This window comes from Bacillus rossius, chromosome 1 (genome assembly GCF_032445375.1).
Source record: "Bacillus rossius redtenbacheri isolate Brsri chromosome 1, Brsri_v3, whole genome shotgun sequence".
Classification (NCBI taxonomy): Eukaryota; Metazoa; Arthropoda; class Insecta; order Phasmatodea; family Bacillidae; genus Bacillus; species Bacillus rossius.
Window position 1 is genome coordinate 93,447,044 of NC_086330.1, and position 13,586 is coordinate 93,460,629.

Consider the following 13,586-nt stretch of genomic DNA (forward strand, 5'->3'; position numbering starts at 1 on the left):
AATACTGATTGATCAGCTTGCTAACACAAGCAGCTGCGGTAGCTTTCTTTAATGGATAACAACAGATCAGCTTTGAGAACACATCCAACACTACGAACAGATACTGAACACCGCCCCGACCCTTTGGTAATGGTCCATACAAATCAACTGCGATCAGCTCCCCGGGCCCCTCAGGAATAATCGGCACCCAACTGCCCTCCCAGCTCCTATTCGGATACTTGGCCTTCTGGCATATGTCACAACTCCGTAATATCTTCCTAATACTTTTCTCCATGCTCACCCAGTAGTAGCTATTTGTTGCTAACCACAGAACTTTCTTGGCCCCAAAATGACCATTGCTGCGATGCAAATGCCAAACAAGCCTTTTCACCCAGCACTCAGGAACACATAACTTCCAGTCCACTGTGCCTGCCTTTTCCTTTCTAAAAAGTAACCCCCCTGATAAACAATACCACTGCTTTAAATTTTCTGCCCTTGCATTACTTCCCACCTGACTGATGGTTTCCAATGACTTGATCACATCACCCCACACAGGATCCTCTCTCTGCCGTTCCCCTAGCTGACCAAACTCAGCCACCAAGATGTCGTCTCGCTCCAAGGTCATCCCCGCCATCACTGGTCCCGTGCGTGGTTTTTCCTCCAGCACTATCTCCTCCCCCTCTATCACGGTGCGGCTCAACAGATCAGCATCTTGGTTTTCACCCCCCTTCACATACACTATCTCTAGACGATATTCCTGCATTGCTAAACACCAGCGTGTTAGCCGGCTTCCCATTAACTTGCAAGACATAGGGAACGATAGCGAATGGTGGTCTGATAATACCACAACCGGGCTACCTAACAACAGATTACGCAGCTTTCCCAAACCCCACACTATGGCCAGACACTCTCTCTCAGTGACTGTATAAGCACGCTCAGCAGGGCTCAGCATCCTACTCAGCAACCCTACAAGCTCCTCTTCCCCCTTCTCGCCTCGTTGAAAGCACTTCACCCCTATTCCGTAACTGGATGCATCAGTGCACAAAAAAAAAGGTTTGCTCATGTTAGGATGCCTTACTATACAGTTGTCAATAAACAAGGCCTTTGCTCGCTCAAAACTGTCTTCACACTCCTGCTCCCACTGCCACTTACAACCTTTCTTTAATAACCTGAGTAATGGTTCCACATTATCAGCAAATCTTTCGGCAAACCGCCGGTAAAAATTACACAACCCTAAAAATCCCTTCAGCTCCTTGACTGACTGTGGCCTAGGAAAATCTTTTATTAAATTTACTTTATCAGGGTCCGGTCTGATCCCCTCTGCACTGAGCTGAAACCCCAAAAACTTTACTTCTCTTCTCAGAAACTTTGACTTGGATAACCTCAGTGTCAGGTTCACCTCTCTAAGCCTACACAACAGTTTATCCCAAATCTTTACATGCTGTTCAAATGTCTCTGTGGCAATCAGAACATCATCTACATAAGTATGCACCACTGACTCTAGCTCAGATCCCAACGAAGCATCCACCGCTCTGCAGAACTCCCCAACGCTATTTGGTAGGCCAAAAGGGAGCACTTTAAATTTATACGACCGCCCTCTGTACAAAAAAGCTGTATACGGCCTATCTTCCTTCTTTAGAGGTACCTGCCAATACCCTTTTGTGAAGTCGGTCGTGCTGATATATTTACTGCTGTAAAATGATTCAAACAGGGAATCAGGTTCGACCGGGCTTTGCCTGTCAGGTACAATATGATCTTTCACCCCCCGGGAATCAACACAAATTCGTACACTCCCGTCGCTTTTCCTTACACACACAAGCGGATTGACAAATGGGCTGTTCCCCCGCTCTATAATACCCTTCTCCACCTGTTTGGACTTGTGTATGTTTGGACTTGTGATATTTTTTAATTTGTGTAAATATGTTGGGACTTTGAGATATTCCTTATATCAAGACTGTGTTTGAACTTCCCGCGCTACTGGCTGCGGTAGCGCCACTAGCTGGCAGTGCCGGCAACTAGTCAGTCTTTGTTATCGCGCCGCCGCGGTAAGTCGTTCCGTCAGGAAGATGGTGTTATCAGTCCACAGTCAAAACATTTGGTCCTCCGGGCCGGATCTTGCCGGCGTGTTTAGTCTCTCAAGAAATAGTTTCGTAGGTGTTTAGTTTACTTCGTCGGCGTGCGTCGATATGCATCGTTCAGTTCGAGTGTGGTCCGTTGACGTCTGAAGTGCATTGATCATATTTGTTTTGTACTCTGATGAAATTAACTTGCTCGTGTAAATGTATCAGACGTGAAGCACCCTATTGTTGTGTTTGTCACGGATTTGGAAATTATCGTATTTGTCCTGAGTGCGCCGCGCCGTGACTTTAACCTCTCCTTTGTATTACGTCGCCTTCCTTTATCATTGTTCAGGGTCCGTGACCTTTCCCTTGTTCTCGTCTCCTTTGTCCATAGTGTCTCGTCGCTGCCTTTGTCCTTTAGTATCCTGTCGCTGCCTTTGTCCTTTAGTGTCCTGTCGCTGCCTTTGTCCTTAAGTGTCCTGTCGCTGCCTTGTTCGCCGTATCCCGCAGTTGCCTTTGTCCGTTGCGTGACGTCACAGTTCTTTGTGTCAATGAATAAAGATTACGTGTTTTGACAATAACAGTACATCATGGCAGACGTTCGGTCGGCGTTATTGCGCCTTAGACTTGCTGAAGACCGGGTTAAACGTGCGGCGGACCTTGCACACACTGCGGCGGGGGACCCGAATAAAAGGGGCCTATTTCTTGCAACGGTATCGTGATCTTGCTTGAGTGAAAACTGGTTTTGATGCAGACTATCTCGCTGTGGAGGCTGCAGCGGACCCAGCTACGGGTTTCGATCCTGAAGCCCATGTAGCTCGCATAATCTCATTTGAAAATTACTATTATTCAGCGATGGCCGCCGTGGAGTCCTTCACTATTGAAGAGAGGGCTAGAGACTTAAAGGAGCAAACAAAGAGTATTTCATCCGGGAATTCTCACGTTGCTCTACCAAAAATAGTGCTGCCACATTTCAATGGCAACCCTAGGGAGTGGATGAATTTTGCCAACCTGTTCACCACTCTTGTGACAACGAATGCCAACCTTACTGAGGTTGAGAGACTAGTGTATCTCAAAACCGCACTAAGTGATGAGCCACTTCAGTTGATTCAGTCGTTGACAATCACAGACGTGAATTTTAAAGTAGCCTGGAAATTACTCACTGATCGGTATGACAACAAACGCTTAATCATATCTGTTCATGTTGAAGCCCTTCTGCAGGCACCTTTTGCATCTGCTGATGCACCAGCATCACTTCGACATCTTTTAACGGTTATCACGGAAAATGTGGCAGCATTGGCCGCACTTGATGTCCCAGTCAGTCAGTGGGATTTAATATTGCTTCCTATTCTCTGCAAGAGATTAGATGTGGTACTTCAAACCCAGTGGGAAATGACACTCACCGGTCAAGACCTACCATCCTTGGCCAAGTTCACCGAATACCTGGAAAAGCACTGTCGTGCTCAAGAGGCTGTGATATCATCCAGGGGAAAGGTACCCACAACACAGATCACTCGGCAGAAAAATTTCCCCTCTTTTGCACCTGTTCGTAAGTCTGTTCTGCCTAAATACCAAAGTGCAAATACCTTCCTTGCTAAATCAGAGACACACTCCTGCCAAATGTGCAGCAGTGCTCACTCATTGTTTAAGTGCTCTAAATTCAATCAGCTTAGCCCAACAGAGAGATACTCTGTAGTCAGACAACACAGACTATGTTTGAACTGCCTTAGATCATCACATCAAGCAAAAAACTGCCTCGTGGGTTCATCTTGTCGCCATTGTGGTTCGCATCATCATTCACTTTTACATTTTGAGGACGAAACGTGTGAGGATGAACAAGGTGATGCTGCTCCAGACTCTGCAGAGGGACAGTCGACTGTACACGATGTAAATCCAACCTCAACATTATCCACTGTCACCTCTTGTAGTGCTGTGCACTCAGTGTCAACAGTCCTGTTGTCGACAGCCCAGGTTCAGATTCATGACGTGCGTGGAAACCCACATACGTTTCGGGCCCTGCTAGACTCTGCCAGCCAGGCCAGTTTTATCAGTGAAAGATGTTTTCAGTGTTTGAGTCTGCCTCGCAAAACTGCTCACCTACCCATAGTGGGTTTATCCAATACACCAGTGAATGTTGCCAAGTCTTACACTTCTTTGGTAATTAGTCCAGTTGGTGAAGACAGTCCTCGGTTTGCTCTCGATGCCTTCATCCTTCCGCGAATTGCTAATAGCTTGCCCAGTGTTCAGTTGCCTTCTGACACTCGTCAGTCTGTTGTTCACCTCAAGCTAGCGGATCCCTCATTTGATATCCCTGGTGCTGTAGATTTGCTTCTTGGAGCCGACTTGTTTCCACAATTATTGACCAGTGGTAAGTTAGAAGGCTCTCCCATGGCCCTCAACTCAGTACTGGGATGGGTCCTTATGGGAAAAGTGGAGACAGCATCTTGTAGAACTGCAACCTTTGTCACATCCATGGTGACCACCATTTCCCCCTTGGAGGAAGTAATGAAAAGGTTTTGGGAGCTGGAGGAATTTCCACACACACACTACCTCTCCCAAGATGACACTGTATGTGAAGAACTGTTCAAGAAAACACATTGTAGAAGTGCTGAGGGGCGGTATAGTGTTGCCCTGCCGTTCAGGAATCCTGAGCCCGAATTGGGAACCTCTCGATCCCTTGCATTGAGCAGGATTGAGCGTTTGGAGAGGCGACTGAGTGACAATGTTCCACTTCATGGAATGTATTCAGATTTCATGAAGGATTATTTGATGGCAGGCCACATGGAAAAGGTTCCAAAGTCACAGATTGATTGCTCTACTTCCTTTTACATTCCTCATCACTGCATAATCAAGCCAGACAGTTCAACCACCAAACTTCGTGTAGTCTTCGATGCGTCAGCCAAAGGTTCAACTGGAGTATCTCTCAATGATGAACTGCTCACGGGACCCAAGCTGCAGCAAGACATTGTTAAGGTACTAAGTAACTTCCGCCTTCACCCAGTGGTGTTTACCGCTGACATAAAGCAAATGTACAGGCAGATAGGTGTGCACAGAGAGCATCAAGATTTTCAACGAATTGTGTGGCGGTTCAATAAATCGGAACCAGTTGAAGATTATCGACTGAAAACCGTGACGTATGGAGTGTCCTCAGCACCTTACTTAGCAATTCGCACCCTGCATCAACTTGCTGCTGATGAGCGGGAACAGTTTCCTACTGCTTCAAGGACACTCTTGTCAGATATCTATGTGGATGATGTTGTGACGGGAGCTGACTCAGTAGATGCAGCCTTGGAACTTCAGCGAGAACTCATGACACTTCTCGATAAAGGTGGGTTCATGTTACGCAAATTCATGAGTAATAATCCTGTGCTCCTGGAGTGGCTCCCTCCCGATGCTGTTCAACTGCCAAGGCCATTCTCCATGGACCAAGACAGTGAAGTAATAGTAAAGGTACTTGGGCTGCAATGGAACCCACTCTCGGACACCTACTCGTACAATGTCCAGGCTAGCTCTGAATCACCAACTAAACGTTCTATCTTGTCTAATTTGGCTCGCGTATTTGATCCTCTTGGTTTCCTGACACCCTTGACCATGTTCGCGAAGAGCCTCATCCAGGAATTATGGCTGAAGAAACTGGATTGGGATACAGTTCCACCGCCTGAGATTGTAAGAGTGTGGGAATGTTTCAGTAAAGACTTGCCACACTTGTCGTCCCTTACAGTTCCCAGACATGTCAAAGGCTGTTCAGATTGCTCTTATGAACTTCATGGATTCTGTGACAGCTCTGAGAAGGGTTATGCAGCTGTTGTGTACCTGCGTGTGAGTTGTAAGGGTGATGTGAAAGTACATCTCTTGGTTGCGAAGTCAAAGGTCGCACCTGTCAAGGTAGTTTCATTGCCTCGTTTAGAGTTATGTGGTGCTTTAGTGTTGGCTCGGTTGCTGCAGCATACTCTGGCAATTTACAAACACCATATTAAGCTTCAGTCCATAACTGCCTGGACTGACTCCCAAGTTGTTCTGGCCTGGGTCAATACTGCGCCACATCAGTTGAAGACTTTTGTGGCAAACAGAGTAAGCGAAATTCAAGACTGCACTGAAACCTCCTGGTGGCGACATGTACGTTCCGAAGACAACCCAGCAGACTGTGCCTCTCGAGGCTTGCTTCCTGTAGACTTGCTGAACCACTCGTTGTGGTGGTGTGGTCCACAGTGGCTAAGACATCAACCCTCTCAGTGGCCTGTCCAAATAGCATTGGATGACATGGCACCTGATTCAGTGGTGCTAGAGAAAAAGAACCTCACTCTCATCAGTGTTGTAACACCTCATCAGTGTGATCAACTGCTGGAACGATGTAGTCGTCTGTCAAGACTGCTTCATGTAACGTGCTACGTGTTGCGATTCATTCACAACTGCCGTGCCAAGCAGGCGAAGTTAGTAGGTCAGATTGGTACTCATGAGATAAAAGGGGCAATGATGTTTTGGGTCAAACGAGTGCAAGCTATTGTTTTTGAGGGTGATATTACAGCTCTAAAAAATGATAAGTGTACATCCCCACAGCTTCGTAAACTGGTCCCATTCCTCGATCCCTCTGGAACGGTCAGGGTGGGCGGTCGATTGCCTCAGTCTAGTTTGCCCTTTGAGCACAAACATCCCATTCTGTTGCCAAAAACTCATCGATTCACAGATCTCATCATTAGTCATTACCATGAACTTAACCAGCACCCTGGACTACAAACTCTGCAAGGCATTCTCAGAGAAACCTTCTGGATCATCGCAGACAAGCAAGCAATACGTCGTCGTTTAGGTCGTTGCCTTAAATGTTTCAAGGCTAGACCCTCTACTCAAGCCCCATTAATGGGTGATCTCCCAGCCATGAGAGTTCAACAGGTGAAGCCCTTTTCCAAGGCAGGAGTGGACTATGCCGGTCCCTTCACCATAAAAATGGCACGTATTCGTCGACCTACCCTATTAAAGGCCTACATGTGCATCTTTGTATGCTGTACAACTAAGGCAGTGCATGTGGAACTGGCATCAGATCTGTCCACTGAAGTTTTCATTGGAGCTTACAAGCGCTTTATTGCTCGCCGGGGCCGATCATCAGACATTTATAGTGACTGTGGGACAAATTTTGTCGGAGCTCGCAATCATTTGCAAGAATTACAGCAGCTGTTGACGTCATCAGAACACCAGAAAGGTGTTACAGAATCTCTGCAGCCACTTGGAGTGACATGGCATTTCAACCCCCCGTCTGCCCCGCACTTTGGTGGGCTATGGGAGGCAGGGGTGAAGTCCTTCAAGACACACCTCAGGCGAGTTATTGGCGAGCAGGTACTGACGTACGAGGAACTGTACACGGCCTTGGTGCAAGTGGAAGCGATCCTAAATTCAAGACCACTATGCCCACTGAGTTCAGATCCAAATGATCTGAAGGCTCTCACTCCAGGCCATTTTCTAACCCTTGAACCCTTGGTCACGCTGCCTGAACCCACCTTGGAAGCCATCCCCATTGGCCGTCTGCAGCGTTTTCAGCTGGTGGAACGTCTGCACCAAGACTTTTGGAAGCGTTGGCACCAAGACTACCTCCACACGCTGCAGCAGCGTGGCAAGTGGTCTCGACAAGACAGACCTATGGTACCAGATCAACTAGTGCTGCTCAAGGATAACAGGATCCCCCCCTTGCAGTGGCGTTTAGGACGCATCATTCAACTGCATCCAGGAAATGACAATATTCCTCGTGTTGCGACTGTCCGCACCTCTAATGGGATGGTCAAGCATCCTGCTGTAAAACTTTGCCCCCTACCAGTTGAATTTTGAAAACAGTGTTTCAAGATGGGCGGTTATGTTTGGACTTGTGTATGTTTGGACTTGTGATATTTTTTAATTTGTGTAAATATGTTGGGACTTTGAGATATTCCTTATATCAAGACTGTGTTTGAACTTCCCGCGCTACTGGCTGCGGTAGCGCCACTAGCTGGCAGTGCCGGCAACTAGTCAGTCTTTGTTATCGCGCCGCCGCGGTAAGTCGTTCCGTCAGGAAGATGGTGTTATCAGTCCACAGTCAAAACACCACCATTTCTTTGATCTGTCTTTCCACTTCCTCGCTGCATGCTCTAGGTATTGGGTAACTTTTCCCTTTGAATGGGGTGGTTCTGGTCACCGGTATGGTTGCAGTATACTCGGTTGTCAGCCCTGGCTCGTCGCTGAACACATCGCTATAGCGACGCAGTACTTCCCGCAGCTGCTCTCTCTCCCCTTCACTCCCCTCCTCACAGGCCGCCAACACACTGTCCAACCTCTCCTCCCAGCCACTCAAGGACACATGGATCCTGCTTATCTCTTCCCCTCCTACAGCAAGCGTTAGTTATCTCTCCTCTCTCCCCTTCGCCCACTCCTCTACGTACTGCACTCGCAGCGACCCCCCACCCCGCTCGAACACCGTTGTGCCCTGCAGCATTCTGTATTCTTTAGTGCTTACGAAAATACTCCCTGTCATAAAGCTTACTACTACCTCGTGCGTTGCCATGAAATCAATGCCAATTATTATTTCCTTAGCTAATTGTGGGATGACCAAACAGTTTGCAAAATACTCATCTGGCCCTATCTTGAAATTTAGATATACCTGTTTATTTACTTTCTTGCTTTTTCCCCTTGTTGCTCCTATTATGGTTAACTGCGGCACCGGAAGTACCGGAAACTCATATCCTAACCTGTTTAAGTTCTCCAGAAACTGTTCGCACACACCAGACACTTCCGACCCGGAATCAAACAAGATTGCCACACCCTGGTCTCCTACTTTGCATGCTAGTTCCGGAACGACTCTGCCTTTCACTACAGTTTCTGCCTCGTGTAATAAAAAACTTCTATCGTCAGTGAAAATTACATCAATACTATCACGGGTTTCTGCCCGGTCAACAGACTGCCTCCTATCAGTGTGGATCTGCCTAACCTGGCAGCTTAGGCTAGGCGACCCTCTCCGTTTCCCGGAACAGCACCGTCCTTGTGTTCATTGTTTTGATTTCTGTCTGTCCTCTCTCCTGCTCCGCACCCTTCACCGGCTATCGCCCAGTCTCCCTTCCTCACACCCCTCCATCTGTCTCTCCCCCCTCCTTGCCACCCCCCTTGCCAGTTGCTGTTGCCATCAGCTGGCCTGCCTTCCCCCCTCACATTCCCGGGGTGACCTTGGGCGTCCCTCCCCTCCTGCGCTTCTCCACTCCATCCGTCGCCTCTTTGGCCTCCGCCGCTTCCCCCCATCCCTCGCTCTAAGCGATGGTCTGTGCCACGATTTCCTGTCCTGTAAAATCTTCCCCCCTGCTCACGCAGCGCACTGAGCCTATCCAACTCCTTCAGCACTTTTCTAAGTTGCTCAATTGTCGTGATTTCCTTGCCCACTAATGCCTCCTGCACCCTCAGTGGTGACAGTGTGTAAATCATGGTTATTATTTCCTCCTCACCTAACGGCCTGTCATAGTACCTGGCTCTTTCTACCACACTACTCAGATGACTCTCCAGGCTCCCTTCAACACACCGTCCCCGGTACAGTTCAGCTCTATCAGTTCCCTGAATTCTCTTGTCCCAGTGTTCCGCGATAAACTCACGCTCGAAGTCAGCAAAATTTGCCATCCGGTGGCCACAGAGCCTAAGCCAGTTGCTACTACCCCTTGTTATTGACCTCTTGGCCACTACCAATTTCTCCTCACTCCCACAACCATACATAGAAAAAAACTCCTTTAGGTTGCTGGTATGTTTATGCGGGTGTACATTTCCATTCCCGGTGAACTTCGGTATGTCACGATCGTGGTACTGTGGTGCACAACGTCCGCCCCTACTTGTGTTGTCCTCCCTGGTCTCTCCCCGTTTGTTTACTTCCCCCTGACTTTCACAGGTAGCTGTTTCTACTGCTGCACTTCCCAGCCTGCTTGTTCGACTCCGGTTAACAAGCTCACTTTCCCCTGGCTGCACCCTGACCTCCTGTTCCAGCGCTAACATTTTATTCCCAAGCCTTGTTATTTCCTGGCTATGCTCAGAAACTTGTCCGCTGACCTCCATCTACCTTCCCTCTCCCTGTTCCTGCCCACTCTCTACTATCCTCAGGCGATTTTCAACCTCACCCAAACGCAGTTCACAGGAGTTCTCAGAGCTAATCTGCCTAGCCATCACTTTATCTCCTTCCTCCCTCATTTCTTTTCTGAAAACACTTATTTCCTCCCGCAATCTAATAAACTGATTATTCTGTTCACGAAATTTGTTCTCCACTGTTAGTTGGAATGATTGCTGACCTTTGATAATTTCCCTCAACATGTCCATGACTTCACTACTTTCGCTACCTTGCGGAGATAGCGGTGTGCTGTCGGCCGCACTGGGTGGGCTAACAACGCTCACGCCAGCCCCTTCACCATCTCTCTCCCTTCCCCTACTTTCCCCTCCTTCAGCGGTTATCCCCACATCCTTCTCATTCCCGTTACTCCGTTCTGCGTCACCCCTCGCGCCACCGCTACGAGTATCTACTGGGGCCATGACTGTCTCCTGTGTTTACAATACTTAAACCACTTGCACAAAGGTTATATAACTCCTAATTACGTAACTATGTTTACCCTGATCCACAAAACACTTGAAAGCAGGACAAGAATAACAGGCATACGGCCATAGTTATAGAACACAAAGAACAACAACTATTGTTTCACAGGAGCTCAGCTCGACGGAAAACCACACCATGTGACAGTTACTTCTTTTCTCCGCAAAACACAACTCCCTCAAAAACCTGCGTAACACGGCTCATCCATCCACAGTCTCGTATCGGCACTTCACTTATGTTTGTTATGGCAAATTACACTGATCTTAATCATCCTGTTTCAGGAATACCTTACACGCAGCTTCTTCTTTGTTTCTCTTCTCTCGCAGCCATATTTCTCCCTGAATACTTCTTTCTTCAGGTCCCTGTTTGGGCGCCAGCTCAGTTGTAACGTTTTCCACCCCCGACTCACGTTTGTTCGGGCGCCATTGGTTGTTGCACAACTCCCCAACCAAAGGGATTTTCCAGCGGTTCAGTGGTTACCGAAAAATGGCTACACAAGAGTTTGTCGCATCACTTCCACTCAACCAACTCGCAACACGTTGATCCAGTCCTTTTGCAGTCTCGCTTCCTTACTCCTCCCCTGTGCACCTTACACCCACGTTTTCTCTCAGCGTCCCATCCTCCATCTTGACCTTCTTCTTCCTCTCTCCCCTCTTCTGCCGGCACTCCGTATCCCTCCGCCACACTCCAAATGAGGGAATTTGAATTCACCACTGTTTAGCAAGCTCACTTATTCTTACGAAGTCTAATTTCAGAAAATGTTTAACCACTATTATTGACGTCCTACAAGTTAGTTCACGCGCAAAAGTTTCAAGCTAAAAAATAGGTGTATCAGGGCGCAAGAAAGTAGTTCCTAGCCAATAACAGCCCCCTGGCTGTAGACAATACTGCTATCAAAGTTGGAAAAAGTGGCTTAACTGCCATTTTATCAGGGCATGGGGGTAAGCTGCAGTCCACCTCACAGTATCAATAAGTAATCCAACACAGAATTTATTTACAGTAATTCGGGAGATTACCGGCATCTGTGGATTAATAGAGATAAAATTACGTAGTAAGAGTTATTCAAAAATAGCTAAATAAATATATTACTTGTAATAAATTTAAATTATTGATTTTATTTTTGTGATGAGATAAAGACAAGTGTTTTCATGAAGAATATATTTGTGATTTCTGCAATTTTCGTTTAGACTGGATGCATAGTTAGGGCTTATGTGTGAATATTAAACAAAATATATTAAACGAAAAACCCACGTAACTTCTGAAACTGGCAACTTCAGTTATACACTAAGTAAATAATTATATTTTATATTGTTGTTATTTAGATTAATTCGTTTGGTTAAACTTGTTATTCTATTAAGTGGTTACCTGGACAAATATTTTTCTTGAGTCTCTATAAAGTGTGTTGACTTAAGTGAAACATGAAAGTAGTACTGATTGATCTCTGTTCTGTGTAGACGATCTGTATGCAAAACATTTTGCTATAATGATCGACTCCTTCCAAGACTCAGTGAAGTGCCTGTCCGAGTTTGCCTGCAATGCCAGTTTCCCAGACACCAGCATGGAAGCAATACGACTCATTAGGACATGCGCCAAATTTGTGGATGAGAAGCCAGTGGTGGGTACTCATCATATCCTCTATACAGCTCTTGCCAGTGTTTTTGTATGCACACAGCCTATCTTGCACTATCATCAAGCCAGCGAGTTTTGTTATTTATTGTTTTTGCCAGTTGTTGACATTTATCTGAGAAAACAATTTTTTTCAGTTCTCTTTATTTGAATGAAGCTGAGTTAAAAAATTAATAATGTTGAAAAATTTTATTACTATGTACAAAACTGAAGTTGAGACATTCAACAAAATTTACTTTTTATAAATAAAAAAGTTCCTTCAAATTGTCCACAGTCAGTTTTGCATCATTCAATTTCATTTGATAGTAAAATAAATGTTTAGATGGATTGATTGAAGCTTATATCTGGCAATTGATCTTATGATGATTTGGAAATAAATATACATGATGTTAATAAATAATTTTTTGTTTTGCTAATAAAGTTTTTTATTTTCTTGCTAGGACCACTGAAAATGGACTTATTGGTAGCACCATATATTAATTTAGTTTAATGTGTAACCAATAACTTACATTTACTATTAGGAAAAATCAATGTTTTATGATGGTAAAATGCAAAGTCAATTTTGGGACACTGTGTTCAAATGTGCTGTAAAATGAATTTCAAAATACTGTATTCATTTGGCAGGGTGCAAGAACAATGGTGTGTCTGTGTGTGTGTGGGACAGCTGTTCCGGGAACACAATATGGAGGACATGAACGTTTCGGAGGATGATCGGGCCTGGGTGCGGGGCTGGTTCCCACTCCTGTTCGAGCTGTCCTGCATCGTAAGCCGCTGCAAGCTGGACGTGCGCACCCGCGCACTCACTGTTCTCTTTGAAATAGTGAAGACGTATGGCGATGCATTCTTGCCACATTGGTGGCGAGACCTCTTCCAGGTCCTCTTCCGAATTTTCGACAACATGAAGTTGCCTGAACAACACACTGAGGTACAGTAGTGTTTACTTTTTGTTTAGTAATATAATCTCCATTAAATCCATATTTTGCATATACTTATATGCCTTTTTTTTTGTATTATAGTATATGCAGTAGGCCTGGGCGGTATCCCAAAATTTGGGGAAAATTTCAGGAAAATAATGATTTTTTTTTCCATTGGGAGGGAAAATAAATTTCCTTGAATTTTTGGGAATTTTAGAATTATCTTGAGGAGTTATGACATAACCTCAAATAAATCTGCTACTGTACATAGTACATAATTCCTTTAAAATAAACATTAACAGCTGTAAATATAACAAAGTTACATTATTACTCCAACAGAATAACGATTTACATTTGTTTTATACAAAAAAAAAGTTTGTATCTATGCCATGTAATATTTCGTTTTTCTAATATGTGGCTTGTGTAATTACGTAT

At 45.7% G+C, this 13,586-nt stretch overlaps 1 protein-coding gene across 2 annotated transcripts in view; it reads left to right on the forward strand.

The window, feature by feature from the left end:
• Positions 1-13,586, forward strand: part of LOC134540202 (brefeldin A-inhibited guanine nucleotide-exchange protein 1) — a 289,907-nt gene that overhangs the window by 177,638 nt on the left and 98,683 nt on the right. For both annotated transcript variants that reach the window (XM_063382784.1, XM_063382793.1), the window contains exons 22-23: positions 12,066-12,226; positions 12,902-13,162. In XM_063382784.1, the coding sequence (XP_063238854.1) occupies positions 12,066-12,226; positions 12,902-13,162 (422 nt within the window). The remainder of the gene's footprint in view (positions 1-12,065; positions 12,227-12,901; positions 13,163-13,586) is intronic.